Source organism: Bos indicus x Bos taurus, chromosome 22 (assembly GCF_003369695.1).
Source record: "Bos indicus x Bos taurus breed Angus x Brahman F1 hybrid chromosome 22, Bos_hybrid_MaternalHap_v2.0, whole genome shotgun sequence".
NCBI classification, from domain to species: Eukaryota; Metazoa; Chordata; class Mammalia; order Artiodactyla; family Bovidae; genus Bos; species Bos indicus x Bos taurus.
Window position 1 is genome coordinate 34,818,959 of NC_040097.1, and position 20,154 is coordinate 34,839,112.

Here is a 20,154-nt window from a genome sequence, read left to right on the forward strand (position 1 = left end):
GACTTTCAATAAAATAACAACTTTATATTTACTTCAGTTCAGTCGCTCAGTCGTGTCCAACTCTTTGGACCTGATGCACTGCAGCACGCCAGGCCTCCCTGTCCATCACCAACTCCCAGAGTTTACTCAAACTCATGTCCATTGAGTCAGTGATGCCATCCAACCATCTCATCCTCTGTCGTCCCCTTCTCCTCCCACCTTTAATCTTTCCCAGCATCAGGGTTTTTCCAGTGAGTCAGTTCTTTGGATCAGGTGGCCAAAGTATTGGAATTTCAACTTCAGCATAAGTTCTTCCAATGAACATTCAGGACTGATTTCTTTTAGGATGGACTGGTTGGATCTTCTTGCAGTCCAAGGGAATCTTAGGAGTCTTCTCCAACACCAGAGTTCAAAAGCATCAATTATTTTGTACTCAGCTTTCTTTATAGTCCAAATCTTACATCCATACATGACTTCTGGCAAAACCATAGCTTTGACTAGATGGACCTTTGTTGGCCAAGTAATATCTCTGCTTTTTAATGTGCTGTCTAGGTTGGTCATAGCTTTTTTCCCAAGGAGCAGGCGTCTTTTAATTTCATAGCTATAGTCACTATCTGCAGTGATTTTGGAGCCAAAAAATAAAGTCTGTCACTGTTTTCACTGTTTCCCCATCTATTTCCCATGAAGTGATGGGACCAGATGCCATGATCTTAGTTGACTGAATGTTGAGCTTTAAGCCAACATTTCCCTCTACTCTCTTACTTTCATCAATAGGCTCTTTAGTTCTTCGCGTTCTGCTATAAGGGTGGTGTCATCTGCATATCTGAGGTTATTGATATTTTTCCCGGCAATCTTGATTCCAGTTTGTGCTTCATCCATCCCAGAGTTTCTCATGATGTACTCTGCAAATAGGTTAAATAAGCAGGGTAACAATTTACAGCCTTGACGTGCTCCTTTCCTGATTTGGAATTAGTCTGTTGTTCCATGTCCAGTTCTAACTGTTGCTTCCTGACCTGCATACAGATTTCTCAAGAGGCAGGTCAGGTGGTCTGGTATTCCAATTTCTTTCAGAATTTTCCACAGTTTGTTGTGGTCCATACAGTCAAAGGCTTTGGCATAGTCAATAAAGCAGAAGTAGATATTTTTCTGGAACTCTCTTGCTTTTTCGATGATCCAACAGATGTTGGCAATTTGATCTCTGGTTCGTCTGCCTCTTCTAAACCCAGCTTGAACATCTGGAAGTTCAAAGTTCACATACTGTTGAAGCCTGGCTTGGAGAATTTTGAGCATTATGTTACTAGCATGTGAGATGAGTGCAATTATGCGGTGGTTTGAGCATTCTTTGGTATTCCTTTGGATTGGAATGAAAACTGATTTTTTCCAGTCCTGGGGCCACTGTTGAATTTTCCAAACTTGCTGGCATATTGAGTGCAGCACTTTCACAGCATCATCTTTTAGGATTTGAAATAGCTCAATGGGAATTCCATCACCTCCACTAGCTTTGTTCGTTGTGATGCTTCTAAGGCCCACTTGACTTGGCATTCCAGGATGTTGGGCTGAGCACACCATTGTGATTATCTGGGTCATGAAGATCTTTTTTGTACAGTTCTTCTGTATATTCTTGCCACTTCTTCTTAATATCTTCTGCTTCTGTTAGGTCCATACAATTTCTATCCTTTATTGAGCCCATCTTGGCATGAAATGTTCCCTTGGTGTCTCTCATTTTCTTAAAGAGATCTCTAGTCTTATATCTATACTTATTTAGCTATCTATTAAGTGATTGAAATATTCTTAGATGGCTTATCTATTTTTGTGGCTATATGTTCTAAATAGTCGTTGAGTGTGTATATGAGAGCTCTCTATGTACTTTGCTGAATTCTTACATTGATTGTGGTAGTTTTTCAATTGACTTGGTGCTATTTACAGGAGTGCTCTCAAGTAATTGACCAAGAGTGATTATTTTACTTCTTTCCTATGTTTGGATTAGTAATTTTTCATTTCCATTTATCTCACTGCATTGTATCTACAATGAAGGCATTTTAAGTTAAAGAGTAAATATATTTTTAGGGTCTCTTGGACCAAGTGTCAAGAGTGTTTATTCTAGCCCTTTATTCTTGCCACTAATGGTTGCACAACCTTGAACATACCATTTCATCTTGGATTATTCTTTCAGTAGTCTTCAAGCACTTTGAGCTCTTGCACAAATATCAAGATCTTGCTATGCTGCAGGTTCTTTGAAAGGCACTATCTAAATCATATTTTTCTATACAGCGCTTTACATAGTGCTAAGTATACAGTAGACATTTTAAAATACATTAATTTATCAGTTTCTTGAGTCCTTGAATACTGGTTCAGTGCTACATAGTAAACCAGAAACTATAGAAGACTCTGGTAAATCACTGTTCAAATTTTTACAATAAAGGATTAAAAAGTACTTAGCTCAGATGGTAGAGAATCTGCCTGCAATGCAGGAGATCCGTGCTTGATCACTGGGTCAGAAAGATCCTCTGAAGAAGGAAATGGCAACCCACCCCATGGGTTCTTGCCTGGGACATCCCATGGGCAGAAGAGTCTGGAGGGCGAAACTCCACGGGGTCACAAACAGTCAGACACGACTAAGCAACTAATACACAGACACACACACACACACACGCGCGCGTCAAGGATACAATGAAAATATGTCAGTGGGGGAGCTCATCATTGTTAATAGGTATGGTAAAGCTGCAGAGGCTGTCCAGTGTAGCACAGTGATTAGGAGCATGGGCTTCGGAGTTAAAAGGCTGTGGTTTAGATTCAAATCCGGGTTTGCCAGTTAGTGGCTCTAGATCTAGGCAGTGTGTTTATTCTTGCCAGATCTTAAATTACCCCTGGATAATATGTCATAATAATTGTATCTACCTCATAGAATTGAGTTGATAGAGACTATGAATAATTAAGATGGCAGGCCACAAGCATGAATAGAAGCAGAAATAAGGCATAACATAATTGAATGGCTAAGACTACAAAATCCGAGGTGTTGATGTTCATGTTTCTTTCTTCAGTAAATGACACTGATGAAATTGGAGAGCTAAATGATATCAACATTACAACTCCATCAAAGCCCAGCTGGCGTCTCTTGAACCTCAGTGCAACTACCAAGTACAAATTCTACTTGAGGGCTTGCACTTCAAAGGGCTGTGGAAAACCAATCACCGAGGAGAGTGCTACTTTAGGAGAGGGGAGTAAGTACCGGAGGTTTATGCATGCTCCGTTTTAAACTGCTCTGAAAGGAAGGCACCATGGTAGTCACTATAAATCAGAAGTGATTGTGCTCTCAATCTGTCTGACCTTCTGTTTTCCACTGATGTACAGAATTTATTTTTCTTGTTTCTAAAGTTCACATTGACTCAATTTATGGATTTCTGCACAACAGTAATCAAACTATAGCCTCAGTGTATATAAGGTCAGGAACTATAATTTTAATTAAAATAGGGGGCTATAAGGTCACAAAGTTAGTCATAAGGTTAGTAGAGCAGGTATTTTTCTTTTGGAAATGTTTCCACCCAGAAAAATGCTTGCCTCTTGCACTGGTAGACATTTTGCACCACTGATCTAACACATTTCACCTCCATGTCATGACTCATCTATACAGTGATTCATAAACCAATTTTATTTTACTGTCTACTGGATGATGCCAAGTAATTAGCTTGAAACTGGCTCATAACACTATCGTTTCATTTGTATAGTTCGCCTAATTCAATTTTACTTTTCTATTTTTTTTCCAACTCAGCCCATTTCCCTTCCAAAATTATTTCTCCAATTATGATTTTAGAAGTATTTTTACTAAGCTTTCTATGTTATCAACAGGGCATTAGGAGATAAAATAAGAAGGTAAAGCAAGAAAGGGAAGTGGATTGGGGGAAAGGATAGACATACTTTTAAGCTTAAAAAAGAGGGCCTTGCGTAGAATTCAAGTTGGTGAGACCTAGAGGGGTATTGGAGGCAGGCAAAAGGAAATGGGAGAGAGCAGGAAGGGAAAAATAAACAAGTCATTTATGTATCATGTACTACGCATCCACTGTTCTGGATGCTTTCCCAAATTTTAGATTAAATGAAAGGTAGAATCCATGGGAAAAAAGAGAAAATAGTAACAAAGAAACGTGAACAGTCTATCATTTATATAAGACATATATTACAATGTGTTTCAGTTCATGAATCACTATGAAATGAATGTGTAAATGGTTATGCTGTGACCTTGGTCAGTTTGTTTCTTTCTCTCATTTTGTTCCTACTCAATATATATATGTATATATACACACACACATATCCAAAATAGTTTCTCTCAAAAACTCAAATTATTCCCAAGGATGTATTGGACACCAAGTGAATTGAAGAACTTATTTACCTACTTTTAATGGTGACTGAAAACACTCCAGTAACTAAAAGGTTCTTGTTCCTCTAGAGTTCAAATGGTTAACAAGTGTCTGACACCAAGAAAATAAGTCAGTATAGTGGTAATCTAAATATGCAACAGTAGTATTTTCTAAAACAGAGTTTAAGGCCTGGGGAGGGTTACTTTTATTTAAGGACCAACAGTATATCAGAAACGCTAGTCCCATTCCTGGCAATTAGCAGCATGTAAGAAAAAAAAAATCACAAAATTGTCTTACAATAGTCATGCATTCTCGTATATATAGAAATATTGGTAAATGTCGGCTTGGTTGCATTGACAAGTTGTTTTCATAGGGTGGAAAATGCTGTTTATGTGGCTATATAAATGATGCTATTCTCTTCTGCAAATTCAAACTATAACTAATGTACTTGAGCGTCTTATAGCATATTTCTTCATTCCCATGTGTCATGATTTGAAAGTGTTTCTTACTAGTATGTTTGTGCTCTTTTTCAGGATTCTGCAATGTCAGCTACTGTCCCCTTCCCCTGTTGACACTGAATTTTCTTCTATAGGCCTATATTGCCATATTTACAGAAAAAACAACTAGTCTTTTCCACTTGATTTCAGCATGATCTTTGGGGAAAAAATGAAAAAAATTTATCTTTCTATTGAGAATATCATCTTGCTATCACTAAATACTCTAAAAATGTTAACTTTTGTGCAAATTGGAATCTGTTTCTGAATCTTTCTTTTCTTTGCTCTGCCTGGATGGTCCATTTTAAGGTCATCTGGCATTAAATCAGAGAATGGGATTTGATACACAAGCATTTTTTTCCCCATCATTTTCTGGTTGTCACTCTGATTTTCAGGTGGCTTACATTCCATAATCTAAAAGGGGGGAAAATCGAGTTAATCAGAAATATTCTTTTTTGTGTTGTTACTGGTTGCAATAAAATCCTTGCTTTACTCTATTTTTCAAAAGCTTGTGCTATTTAATGGAACACTAAATTTCTGTTTTTCAAAGGCAAAATTAATTGTGTTTTGTTTCAAGTGTTCAATCTTGAAGGCTTTCTTCAACTAATATAACTGGTCTTATTTTTCTCACGGTGCCATTTTTAATGATGTCTTTGTGTTATCAGTAACTATATAATCAATTTTTACTCTGTGTTGAAAAGTTATACCTAAATTTTAACATGTGACACATTCTCATTTAAAGCCTTTAAACATTGTTAACATTTTATTGAGTTAATTCTTAGCAACATTATGGATCAACAGCAAAATTATTTTAGATATTTTGTTTTAATTTCTGATATTATATGTATATTTTAATTATACTTGTCATATTTTTATCTGCTATAATATTCTACAATTAATATATTGACATACATTTATTTTGAATTGTAAAGTTCTCAAACACTTCAAAAATTTCAATACATTTCATTTCAAAGTACCTATAAACCTGCACTTTTATGTAGCCTAAGTTTCTAGAAATTTCAAACAAACATTTAATATATGAACATATTATGCTATTCTATCAATACTTATGAAAATGACCAAGGCAAGGAAGTAATGTAGATTAAAGGTTTTAATGTCATATGCTTTCAATTCTAAGCCAAAATCTCCAAATCTGGTTCCTATGAGGTTTGTGAAAGTCCAAATTGCACAAAGTGACATTGTACAGTTTTTTGAAGTCTGTGTTTGGTTTTAAACCATTCATATGACCACGCAAATTTATAGCATCACTTCATCAACAAGTGTATCATTTTTAAAGGACATGAATTAAGTTCATATACTCCATTTCAGCACATTAAAAAAGAAAATCTTGAAATGTTGATTTTCTTCATCTTCTGATAATTCAGAACTGAGGAAAAAATGCTACAAATGGCTCTCATTCATCTCAAATAACAGTACTTTTTTGCTTTTCATGTCCTACTTTTCAGTGATTACAATTCATATGAATTAACTGTGTACATTTCTTAGGTAAAAGTGTCGGGAAGATATCAGAAGGAGTAAATCTTACTCAAAAGATTCACCCAGTAGAGGCATTTGAGCCTGGAGCTGAACATGTAGTTCGCCTTTTGACTAAGAATTGGGTTGATAACAATAGCATTTTTGAAGATGTAATTGAGACAAGAGGGAGAGGTGAGAAATGAGATTCTGTTTGGAGCCATCTTAGACAATACATCTATGCTCTGTAGATTATTTACTTTTACATACTTCCTATGTTGAAAATATGAAGTACATTGGCTGTAAAAACTATAGTGTCAATTTGTTTTGGCATAGCGTTTTAAAAGTATCGAAATGAACAATGTCTCACCAACATCCAGACTTACCTCTTAATTGTTTTTACCAGAGTAGTTGCCTAAAAATGTCTGCGGCTAATTAACATGTGTTAATAACAAAAACTAAAAGCAAACCCCCAGAATCTCCTTGGCAATCTGCATGTAACCAAGGCAGCTTGTGCTTTTGCCTGCTTGCTGCTGCTACTGTGTTCATCTTGATCTGTCTCTACTGTTTCTCTGGTTTTCATCCTAAGAGTCAAATGCAGTTTGAGAGGGCCCTTTCTGAACAATGAATTAACGATTTATCAGGATTCTCCTGATGAACTGTACTTCAAATCACATACCCTCTAGGGGCACTCTAGACAAAAGTGATGCTATTTTGTTTATTTAAAAATGATGTTTAATGTTCCCCAAAGGGGCTTAATGTCAAAGACTGTTTCCAGGACTCAGTGTGCTTCTCTTTGTACAACAGAATATGCTGGTCTGTACGATGACATCTCCACTCAAGGCTGGTTTATTGGACTGATGTGTGCAATTGCTCTACTCACACTAATATTGTTAACTGTTTGCTTTGTGAAGAGGAACAAAGGCGGAAAGTACTCAGGTAAAGCTGTTTCTTACTATGACTTTAAATTTTACCAAGTAAATTCTACTTACCTGTTTAGGACATCCCAGGTAGCTTAGATGGTACAGAATCTGCCTGGAATGCAGGAGACCTGGGTTTAATTCCAGGGTTGGGAAGATCCCCTGGTGGAGAAAATGGCAACCCACTCCAGTATTCTTGCCTGGAGAATACCATGGACCAAGGAGCCTGGCAGGTTACAGTCCATGGGGTCGCAAAGAATCAGACATGACTGAGCAATTAACTTTCACATTTTACATTTAATTTATAGGAGACCTTCGTAAGAGACATCTTCAATTGTTTTAATTACACATTAAAGTCTATTTATATTAGTACATTAGTTAATATACTGTACTGAGAGGAAAAGAAAATTCCTCTAATAACTCACCAAAGGGTGTATGTATGATCAACAGAATTATTTCTAGGTAGTTACTTGTTTTATGAATGAAAGTATTTCACTTTTTAAAAATGAAATATTCATTTCTAGTATATCAAGCGTGGAGAAGGCAATGGTACCCCACTCCAGTTCTCTTGCCTGGAGAATCCCATGGACGGAGGAGCCTGGTAGGCTGAAGTCGATGGGGTCACTAAGAGTCAGGCACGACAGAGCGACTTCACTTTGACTTTTCACTTTCATGCATAGGAGAAGGAAATGGCAATCCACTCCAGTGTTCTTGCCTGGGGAATCCCAGGGCCAGGGGAGCCTGGTGGGCTGCCGTCTCTGGGGTCACACAGAGTCGGACATGACTGAAGCGACTTAGCAGCAGCAGTATATAAAATAGGCTCTAGAGAGGCATATAATACTTCCATGCTTCTATTTTCTATCTGTAAAATATCACAGATGTTAGGGAGACTTGTTAGTAAATCACACACATATATTTTAACAGTATGCCTCTCTATAAATTCATGACCCAGAGATATTTTGCACTAGTACATTCTAATAGTACTGGGTTTACTAGTTAGCTGTGTTAACTTAACCATTGCTGGGAATGCATCCCTTATTCCTCTGATATATATCAGGTTTAATACCTCTTGAATTAATGGTACATAAAATATAAATAAAAATCATCCTAGTTAATACTTTAACTTCATTCAATTTGTAAAGAGACATAGCATTTCCCTTTGAGTATATGCCCAACAAATCGTCCTTTGTGAAGTGTTACCTTATCCAGATTCTGAAGGAGTTTCTTCAAACTGTGCTCTTAAACACAAGTCAGCATTTCACACTGCAGGAAAACCAAGAGAAATTCTCATCTCTCTGCAAGTAAGTAGTAAAAGGTGCCATGACAGGGGATTTTAGTTCGAATTTTCTGAGCACAATGAGGCAACAATCTTCATGTTCTATATCCCACTGTTTAGAGTAAATCTCATTTAACCTATGGTGTTATAGACTTTAATATTCTGATTATTGAGGCAGTTTGGAGTAAGAAGAGAACAACCCAATGATAGACTTTTTAGTCCTTTAGTTTAACAACATTGATCTGATATCAGCCAATGACATTTTCAGGAAGTTTAGCATAGTAAATTGCTCAGTCGTGTCCGACTTTTTGCGACCCCATGGACTGTAGCCCACCAGGCTCCTCAGTCCATGGGATTTTCCAGGCAGGAATACTGGAGTGGGTTGCCATTTCCTTCTCCAGGGGAACTTCCTGACCCAGGGATAGAACCCGGGTCTCCCACATTGTAGGCAGACGCTTTACCGTCTGAGCCACAAGGGAAGCACGGTGAAATGTACATGCAGTAATTTGGTCTTCATTGAGCGACTGTAACTACGTTTGACTCTTTCATTAAGACATGTTGCCCACATAAAACTGAATTCATGTATAACTGCACCAGGCTGTAACGCTGGTAACAAAGAGGTGAAAGATGAGTGAATAGGTACAGACATAAAACACTTGACTTATTAACAGTGCTTTGAAGATATATGTCTTTAAAAATGACTCGTATTACTCCTCTACCTGTGTGTGTGTTTAGTGAAAGAAAAGGAGGATCTTCACCCAGACCCTGAAGTTCAGTCAGCGAAAGATGAAACCTTTGGAGAATACAGGTAAACATTACACTCCATTTAAAAATGCATCAAAGCATATATCCATCAGGTTAAATAAACTTTAAAATATATTAAAAAAGCATTTCTACTTAAAGCTTAGGACTACATTTTAACACCCTTATAAAGAATAGTAATACAAGTGATTGATAGCAACTAGATGTCTGTGTGAGGAGGTGTAACTGCTATCTAGGTAGACTCTGTGTGCTTGGACTATTTCCTTGAAAGGTGTTATTCACAGGACAGTATTGTTATTTAGAGATTATCTATATAAAATAGATAAAATATCTTGTAGTCACTCCTCACCGTAGCCACTGTGAACTCAGGTTGTATTCAGTGTATACGCATAAACGTGTATTTTGTGTACCTGCGGTGTGGACCTACAAAGGTGTGTAAGTCACAAAACATGTCCTCAAGATGAACCTAGTCTGTGGGGAGGGGGGGAATTATCTATGCAAATGATTGCAATTAATTAAAGAGAATAAGAGCAAAAAAGGGAGCAACTATTGCTGTCTAAGATGAGCTCTGCTAAGAGTTCATCCAAAGAAGGTTGAGACAGTCTTTAAAGGATGAAAAAGATTGTGTCACTCTTAACCCCTGGACCAAACTTACACAAGTGTGCCAAAATGGGAGAAACTGCAAGGAATCTGGTAGGAGGTAAGTACCTCTTGAGGGTGTGTTACCCTTCTCACTCTCTTGTTGTCAGTGTGCATCTTCACCTTCCCATCACCCTCTTCTTGACTTACCTGTTCCTGTTGAGGACTCTGTTGTTTTCAGTCAGGTGCTCTGTATACTGCAGCCAAGGGAGCTGTTGCAGTTTCCAAGCATATACGACCATTAGCACACACGACCAGGATCCATATTACAGAGCAGACTCAGTTGGCTCTGACTGGCCCCTGCCCTGGATCCATCATTATAAACAGAGATGTGGAATATTCTCATTAGCTCTCCTGCATTAACTTATGTGGGCTTCCCAGGTTGCTCAGATGGTAAAGAATCTGCCTGCCAATGCAGGAGATGTGGGTTCAGTCCCTGGGTTGGGAGGATCCCTGGAGAAGGAAATGACAACCCATTCCAGTATTCTTGCCTAGAATTCCATGGACAGAGGAGCCCGGTAAGCTACAGTCCATGGGGTTGCAAAAGAATCAGACACGACTGAGAGACTAAGCATGTGCGTGTGTGCGCGCACACACACACACACACACACCAATGTACATATGAACCTCATGGTAAGCTCTCCTTGCCTCTATGCTTATTTTTCTTTCCTCCATTTAGTAAACACTCTTGTACTTTGATTCAGTTCAGTCACTCAGTCGTGTCCGACTCTCTGTGACCCCATGAATCGCAGCCCACCAGGCCTCCCTGTCCATCACCAACTCCCGGAGTTCACCCAGACTCACGTCCATCGAGTCAGTGATGCCATCCAGCCATCTCATCCACTGTCATCCCCTTCTCCTCCTGCCCCCAATCCCTCCCAGCATCAGAGTCTTTTCCAATGAGTCAGCTCTTCGCATGAGGTGGCCAAAGTACTGGAGTTTCAGCTTTAGCATCATCCCTTCCAAAGAACACCCAGGACTGATCTCCTTTAGAAGGGACTGGTTGGATCTCCTTGCAGTCCAAGGGACTCTTGATATTTCTTGGTAAATGACTTCAGATACTTTATAGGAAAAGGAGCATTAAAGGGTGAAAGGAGGGACAAAGAAAACTTTAAACTTTACAAAGTAGAAAACTGTGCCTCAAGTCCCACAAGGCAAGGGTCATTGAAGATCTATGGCAACTGTTTAAAATGCTTTTGAAAGACATATTACTTGATCAATTTTATAAGGAAAAAAAACTAAAGACATTCCTTATTCAAAACTCATTCCCTCGTTTTGCGGCTGCTCTAAAAAGCCAGGTAAAACCACCCCCTGCACTATTTCACCTGGCATCTTGTTTAGAGTAGTTAATAGTTTTCATCACCTTTCCTCAAAACTACGTGTATTCAGGAAGATTATTCCAGGAGACAGTAACATACGTGAATTCTCATCTTTCCAGCTTCGGCTAATAGTTTGTTCGCTATCCTGTTGCCTGGCCTGTAAGGTAATGCCACATTTGGTCTTTTAGTTTTCTTCATATTTGTTTTTGTAACTGTAGCATCTTAGTTCTGGAAACAATTATTGTAAGAGTCAGGACAGTCTGAATTATCAGTTCAGTTAACAGTTGCTCAGTCATATCCGACTCTCTGCAACCCCATGAATCACAGCACACCAGGCCTCCCTGTCCATCACCAAGTCCCGGAGTTCACTCAGACTCACGTCCATCGAGCCAGTGATGCCATCCAGCCATCTCATCCTCTGTTGTCCCCTTCTCCTCCTGCCCTCAATCCCTCCCAGCATCCGGGTCTTTTCCAATGAGTCAACTCTTCGCATGAGGTGGCCAAAGTACTGGAGTTTCAGCTTTAGCATCATTCCTTCCAAAGAAATCCCAGGGCTGATCTCCTTCAGAATGGACTGGGTCGATCTCCTTGCAGTCCAAGGGACTCTCAAGAGTCTTCTCCAACACCACAGTTCAAAACCATCAATTCTTTGGCGCTTAGCCTTCTTCACAGTCCAACTCTCACATCCATACATGACCACTGGAAAAACAGACCTTTCTTGGCAAAGTAATGTCTCTGCTTTTGAATATGCTATCTAGGCTGGTCATAACTCTCCCTCCAAGGAATAAGTGTCTTTTAATTTCATGGCTGCAATCACCATCTGCAGTGATTTTGGAGCCCAAAAGTCTGCCACTGTTTCCCCATCTATTTCCCATGAAGTGATGGGACCAGATGCCATGATCTTCGTTTTCTGAGTGCTGAGCTTTAAGCCAACTTTTTCACTCTCCTCTTGCACTTTCATCAAGAGGATTTTTAGTTCCTCTTCATTTTCTGCCATAAGGGTGGTGTCATCTGCATATCTGAGGTTCTTGATATTTCTCCCGGCAGTCTTGATTCCAGCTTGTGCTTCTTCCAGCCCAGCGTTTCTCATGATGTACTCTGCATAGAAGTTAAATAAGCAGGGTGACAATATACAGCCTTGACATACTCCTTTTCCTATTTGGAACCAGTCTCTTGTTCCATGTCTAGTTCTAACTGTTGCTTCCTGACCTGCATGTAGGTTTCTCAAGAGGCAAGTCAGGTGGTCTGGTATTCCCACCTCTTTCAGAATTTTCCAGTTTATTGTGATCCACACAGTCAAAGGCTTTGGCATAGTCAATAAAGCAGAAATAGATGTTTTTCTGGAACTCTCTCGCTTTTTGGATGATCTAGTGGATGTTGGTAATTTGATCTCTGGTTCCTCTGCCTTTTCTAAAACCAGCTTGAACATCTGGAAGTTCATGGTTCACGTACTGCTCATGTCTGGCTTGGAGAATTTTGAGCATTACTTTACTAGCATGTGAGATGAGTGCAATTGTGTGGTAGTTATGCTGCTAGTGAAGACAACTCCAGATATTTTTCTCTCTTAAGTTGTGTGTCCACATGCCTGTGTCCACCATTGATGGCTCTGGCCATCCTGGTCCTTAGGAACACTGGCTGGTAGGGGAGTATGCAGGTCACCACAGCAGGAACCGGAATATGGCACAGGGAGCACTCACTCTAAAGTGACACTGTCATTCCTGCTCACTTTTCTTTGGCCAAAGCAAATCATATGGCACTGCCTAACACAGAGGGAAGTGAAGTACCATCCTGCCCTGCTTCTAGAAAAACTGAGCAAAATGAAACAATTTGATGGACACCACCAGCTACTACCCCATTCTATAAAGTACTCATCATGTGCTAATTACCTTTTACCCCAATTTTTCCTTTTTAGAATTTTATAAAATCTTCTCATTTGGTATATAGCTTTATAGTGTGAAAGATGTTGGTATTAAAAAAAAAATCCTCAGCTAGAAATGAAGAAAACTGTATCATTTGAAAGACATTTTACTAACTCAGAGTTGAATTTGTTAAAGAATAAAACTCAGAGCATAAATGCAGGATACATGTAACATTCCTATTCTAAAAATACCAGCTATTCTTTTTCTAATTTAACAACCCTGAATTTATAAACTGTATTGAAGTTCTTTGGTTACAAGAAACAGAATTTAATTGATTAACCTGGACAAGAGAGACATTTTTGGAAGGATCTGGAAAAATACAGAGGATCAAAGGTGAAGACAGAAAATCAAGCTTTGATGACCAGGAGTTCTGAAAGTGTAGGAAATAACATTTGTTTTCTATGTACATAAGCAGATTGAATATCTGTGTGTCTCAGTTTTAAAGGGAAGCAGGAGTGTTGTGAATGGCAGAAAAGTTTCCCAGTTACTCAGCATAACACAAATTGGTAATGACTTTCTAAACATTTCTTTATGAAAGGGTCATTTAGAATCTGTCTTCAGTGCTAACATGATTATCTGGAAATTTTTAAAACCTATTAGCACTTTGGCATGAGTCTTGCTTTCCAGGAATATTTCAGATTTTGTCAAACTATTCTTTTTTATTTTCTAGTGACAGTGATGAAAAACCTCTCAAAGGAAGCCTTCGGTCCCTTAACAGGGATATGCAGGCCACAGAGAGTGCCGACAGCTTAGTGGAGTACGGAGAAGGTGACCACGGTCTCTTCAACGAGGATGGCTCTTTTATCGGTGCCTATGCTGGGTCTAAGGAGAAGGGATCTGTGGAAAGCAATGGGAGTTCCACAGCAACGTTTCCACTCCGGGCATAAACAGAGCATGTAGCACCAAACCAGTGGTTCACACCAACCTTCCAGATTTAACTGTTCAAGGGAGCAAGAACATTCATATAGAATAGAAACATTCTGGCAGAAGCTTTCACCCAGAATTCAAACATCCTGCAACTCTGTTCAGAAAAAGAGCACTGCCTTGAAAAAGTGAAAATACCTAGCACTATAGGCCTGGAGTTTTTTTTTTTTTTTTTTTCAGGTGCTCAAAATGCAAACGACAAAAACAGATCCTGTATTTAGGTTCACCTCAACTGAATCCAAAGTCTCTCTCCGCTGAAATCATCCCTGCCTGGCTCCACTCTTCACTGTGTTTGCATAGATGTTGCTGCCTTGTGGGTTTTCTGCGTGTGCACATGTGTACTCAGTCTCGGAGAACTGTCTCAGTGACTTCACTTCATAACAGGTTAAAAGATGGTAAGCCACCTGGTTATTTAAGCTGTAAAGAGGAATATGAATGTCTTATTAAATAACACTTCATTGAATATATATAGTCTGAATTTATTATTTAAAATGTTACTAGCAGAAGTCTTAGGTGAACAATCAATTAGTATTTATTGAGCTCCTAACTCTTTGCCCAGAGATGGTCTTGCTTAAACAGAATTCTTTCAGTTTCAACATGAACTTAGTTTCTATCAGGTATGACACCTAAAAATACTTTTGTTTGTTTTTCTTGGACTCAATTCAGCTGCAATAGAAGCAGTGGTCAGAAGGTGATCTTACGAAAGAACAGGCGAGAGAGGTGTCTGTGATGCTGGGGTCTGACAACTGTATCTATTTGATATCTCCATTTCTAAATTGACTGCTTTTACCTATGTTTGTATAATGGTATGTTCCATATATTTCGTGAATGCATTGTACATATTATGTTAATATTTACACAATTTAAAATAGAGATTGTTTTATTTTGAAGTGAGAAGAACATTAACAGGCATGTCTGTACAGCTAGAGTATATAGTAATATACCATTTTTCATCAATCCACAGCTATGACCAATAACATGAGGTTCCCAAACTCTGAAGACTTTGTACAAAGCATTTGGATTTTGTTCTTATATGCTTTTCCAACAATCTCAAAATAAAATATCATATAAATATTGAGGGGGATGTTTTCATATTTTTCAAAGTAAATTTTTGTCATTGACTGTACTCCTACCCTAGCCCGCCAAGAAAAACCGTTTACAGCATAAATTCCTATACATATGTTTGCCTATATCACATTTTAAGAATCTTCAGGGTGGGATATTTTTCTGTGTTCTCCTTCTGTCAAAGCTAGTACAAATTCAGAGAATTTATTTCCTGGCCTGTGAACTACTGGTCCTTCTCAAATTGTACATGAGAGAAGTTTAGAAATACTATGAAGGACTGTGCATATGTGTCAGTAAAATTCAGTGTTGAGCTTCTCATTTTATGGAAATATTTCTTAACCTTAAGTATATTTCTGAATTATGTTTACGTGAAACCAACTCGCAGGTTTTACTTTCATTTTTGAACTCTACCCATGGGTATAGATTGTTCAAGCCTTGACTTTTATTCATGTAGCCCACACTCTCTCTTGTGGACCAAAATGAGGGATTGTGTATAATAGTCAAGCAGTAATCCACACTGAATATCTAATTACCATTTTAAACCTTGTGTGTCCTCCCAAATGGATAGGCAGCAGAAAAGAATGTCTTTCTTACAACAATACTTGGTGGGTCAGGACTTGACCACACTTCTGATGGAAGGATTTCTAAAGTGGGAAGGCGCTGTGGTCCTCAAGCTGGGAATGAGGAGCCACACACCCCTCCAGCACCTTGAGCTTGATCCCCACCTAATTTTAAGGCAGAGCTTTTCTCAAGGAAGAGTCATCATGTTTGGACTTACCTGGGGGGAATTTCTGGTACTCAGCTATCAGTGAGGCCAAGGTTAGGACTTCTGAACTTAGTTCTTCCAGTATCCCAGTTCCTCATCTTTGTCATCAGCTGAAAAGGTTTCTGCAGGTTGGACATAGTCTCAAAAATGCATTAGGATTAATATAAATTTAATCACCTTTCAATTAGACGTTAACACAAATAATGTTTTATTTTCCTGGATCACAGCGTTCTTTAACTTGTGAGCAATAAGCATGTTCCTGCTCATATTTTCTGAATGTCCCAAACATATGGATTTGAAAAACGAGATTGCTTGAAGATGGCCTTTAGCTATGACTCTTCATTACCCTGTGTTTCAATAGCATTTGGTTTCTACTGGGAATCTGCACAGGAGGAATAGGTCTATGACTAACTTTCTCTAGCCTCCAGCCAATATTATTTCAATGTAATAGATTGTATATAATCTCCAGGATTGATGGTGGGAATCAGTTCCTAGGGAGCTGTTCGAGGGTTAGGAAAACTCAAGTTCTCTTCCTGGTTCCAGCACTGACGTTGTACGTAAACCTTAGGCAAGTTGCGTGACCCCTTTGCTTCAAACTGTCTCGACTTTAAAGTGCTAACGATGATCTCAGTTACCTTATCTCTGTCACAGGGTGTTCTTTTGTATGAAGAAAAATTTGAAAATGATAAAAGCTAAGATGCCTTCTAACTTCATAAACAAATCTATAATCTAATGATACGTCAAAAAGTCACTCCACACATACCAACTTTTTTCCTGTGAACACATAAATATATTTTTATAAAAAACCAAGTCTACAGGAAATAAATCTGCTGTTCAATGAGCAGTATGGTTTGCACATGCCATCCAAAATTATTAATCAGAAGGAAATTAAGCAGGGTCTTTGCTATACAAAAGTGTCTTTCACTAATTTTGCATGTGTTTATAAGAAAATGTGAATTTGGTGGATTTATTGTTGGTAAAAAGGCATCTGATATTTTAGATGTATCCATATTTATAAAAGTGTAAAGCACAATGGAATTATGCTGGAAGTCTCAAATAATATTTTTCCTACTTTATATTCATGGAAGAGATGAGCTAAAGAGAGAACAATAATGAGAAATGGTGGTGTGTTTTTCTAAGCACTTAAGACATAATTGCCAACTGAAACCCTAAAAATGTTTACATGTCATTAAGGTTTGCTTCTTGTAACAATTTTAAATTGATTATGAAGGGATTGGGTTTGTAATCTGTGGTAGTATGTATCCTAGTTGCCATAGTGACGTAAGTAGGGTTGTGCCAAAGCTTACTTTGTTTATATCTTAAATTGTTGGATTACATCATCAAAGCAGATAAAAGATATGCAGAACTGGTTTACCTGATTTTCTTTTGGCTAGAATTAATATTCATAGTAGAACCTTATTAAAATGTATTTGTATTGTAGGTGGTGTTTGTATTATGCTTATGAATATGTATGGTTTAAAAATATTTTCAGTATACAAGAAATTCAACTTTCCCAATAAACGTTCAACTTCACGTACTCTAAAAATGTTTGCCTTTTTTCTATCCACATAAGGAGAGTCAGAATTTACATATCAACCTTACCTTCAGTTGCCTCTGATCCTGGGATATCTGTAAATGAAGTATAAATTAGTAGAGCATAAAGGTATAAGTAAGGTATTTTGAGCTGAATGATAATTTTTACAAATAGACCATTTAATATCATCTACAAACTGTAATATGCCAATAAACTCTATAGTTACGATAAATGTAAAATTAAGATGAACATATATTCCTCTGATTGGTTTTAGAACAATGTGTAAGTGTTCCTTTGCAAGGAAACATCCAATAGGCTGTACTTTCCACCAAGGCTAGTGGGTAATCGGAACACCTGATCCGGCTCAGCAGAAAAATCTACTGAAAATTGTGATTTCTAAAAAGCATTTTCTGTGTACTAAGCAGTTTACATACAGTATATATACTTTTTTATTCCCTCCTCTTAGAAACACTTTAGAAAGGTGGGTTGTAGTTTAAAGTTGACTTATTCATGGTTAGAAACTTCTTGGTTTTAATATAGTATGGTCAGAACGTATACTAGGGGAAAACAGGCAAAACTGTGTCTATAAAAGAGTTCAGTGTATACAACCTAAAAAGCAGTCATTTTTGTAGGTAAATCTGCTACAATGCAATTCTCCAGGAAGAAAATATGGTATCCACGCTTACTGGATCCTCAAGTTCCTGGCAGACTCAATCCTAAGTCTCTTTCCCACTCTATCGTCTCCCTGAAGTATCTCATACTTCCAAGAGTTTGATTGTCACGTGCAAACTGCCAACTTTGAAGAATTTCTATTCCAAAATCCTTACATCTGAAGTTTTTCATAGATGACTCCTTACTTGATGTCTGCCCTCTGATGACAGGAGGAAAGTGGATGTATAATTTTCCCCTGCTAAAGCTGTTCAACTCCCACCCCCTACCACAACTGTGCAGCTCAGTGATTTTAAGCAACAGTAAGTACTCAAGCCATAAACCATCCTCCTTCATACTCAGTCTTCTCCTTCCCCACGTTCAACCTGTCGCTAAATTCTGTTGATGTTATTGCTTGTGTATGTCCTGGACTGGCCCAGGAACACTTTAGCTAAACCAACTTCATCCTTACTCTGCTCGCCCCACGTGACTTTCCATTGTTCTTAAGAGACAGCAAAAAGTCTTTAATTGCTCCTCATTATCCAGCAAGGTCAGATTCCTCCTCAGGTCCTGAATCCCATGGTTTACCATCGTTCCCTTCCTTCCTTCCTTCCTTCCTGTTACAGTGATTGTATCAAATGCTTCTTAAGCCATGCTTTGGATTCTTGAGTTGCTGTCAGTCTTGTACCGGCCGCAGTTGGAGTGAGTGGCTCTCCATGAATGACAGACTAAATCCAGGTGGAAATGAAGGGGAGTGCTCATGATGAAACTCTTCCAGAAAGCCCTTCCCTTGCCACTATGGCATGAGATGCCATGGAATCCTGCCTGGTCCCTATTCCTGCTCATGGAGGAATTAAGACCCCACAGAGTAAGGGTTTTACAGTGATACAGGGATACTGGTAGGTAAATTCCAACCTTCTTTCTTGTCTCATGCCCCTTCCCACATCCCTTATACAGGATCGTCCCAAGGATTAGATCAGTCATTTGCATTTAACAGGGGCCAATTGAATAGAATCTATTAATTGTTTTTTTTTTTTTTCCTGCTTCATTCTCCCTTTCCCTTGTGCCTAATACTAGTTTATGGGGACTGCACTCCCTAATAAATTAGTAGTCCATATACTGACTGCTCCAGGCTCTTTTAAGGAATTCAGGCTAAGACTCAGCTTTTATCAGCTCTGAGTATTTGGCCAATTTCTTCCTGTCATGACCATTTTAAACTTACTTCTTCACAAAATCACTTAACTGTTTCAAAGTTTAATGTCATTTCTTTAGAGAAACCTCCCCAAACTTTCATAACTCGGTCAAATCACATTTTTTTAGTGTATCGGATGATTACTTACCTCTCAATATTTGTACTAGTCACTGTTGCATTTTTATAGTAATTACCATGTCTATTACTCTGATTAGTCCAGAAATTCTATAAGGGCATCTTCTTTTTTATGAAACATCAACTGTCTAGCATAATCTCTGGCATCTGAGGGACATTTTTAAAATATTTGTTAAATAGTCACAGGAGATATTCCAAATAACGAATGCATTTGAGAAGATGCTAGTCCAGATACATGAAACAATCTCCACTAGCACCTCTAAACTGTTCTTTCTCTGGGTTCTCCATCTTAATACATGACCCTATTATCCACTATGTCATTCAAACCCAAAGCCGGAAAGGCATTCCTGGACCCACTGTTCCTCCGTGTTTCACATCATCTATCAATTGTAACTCTAAAATACTTTTAAACTCAGAGTTTACCACTATTGCTACCACTCTAAACCAAGACATCTATTTCTTAGGGCTGGTCTTCTTGCTTCATTTTTGTGGTCCTCTGAAATCTGTCAAACAATCCCAGAAAGCCTTACAAAGTATACATCAGATTATATTAATGGTTTCTCAGTGAATTCAGCCAAGATTCTAAACTCTTAACCACATGACCATATGTGAGGTACTTTACCGACCTGCCTACTGTTTTTCTGTCTGAAATGTCCCCCCAAATCTTCTATAAACGGGCTTATAGTCTATTTAAAGCTCACTTATATGGAGATGTTTCTGATTATTAACTCTGAAGTAGTCAAGGACTGTTATATTA

The 20,154-nt window shown here is 38.3% G+C and overlaps 1 protein-coding gene across 11 annotated transcripts in view; it reads left to right on the forward strand.

The window, feature by feature from the left end:
- The window catches only part of CHL1 (cell adhesion molecule L1 like), a 224,732-nt gene extending 207,298 nt beyond the window's left edge, over positions 1–17,434 (forward strand). For 10 of the 11 annotated variants that reach the window (XM_027522315.1, XM_027522317.1, XM_027522309.1 and 7 more), the window contains 5 exons: positions 3,021–3,200; positions 6,332–6,493; positions 7,106–7,237; positions 9,230–9,302; positions 13,804–17,434. In XM_027522315.1, the coding sequence (XP_027378116.1) occupies positions 3,021–3,200; positions 6,332–6,493; positions 7,106–7,237; positions 9,230–9,302; positions 13,804–14,020 (764 nt within the window). In that variant the 3' untranslated portion in view covers positions 14,021–17,434. The remainder of the gene's footprint in view (positions 1–3,020; positions 3,201–6,331; positions 6,494–7,105; positions 7,238–9,229; positions 9,303–13,803) is intronic. The other variant, XM_027522320.1, reaches the window with a different exon arrangement.
- The last annotated feature ends 2,720 nt before the right edge of the window (positions 17,435–20,154 follow it).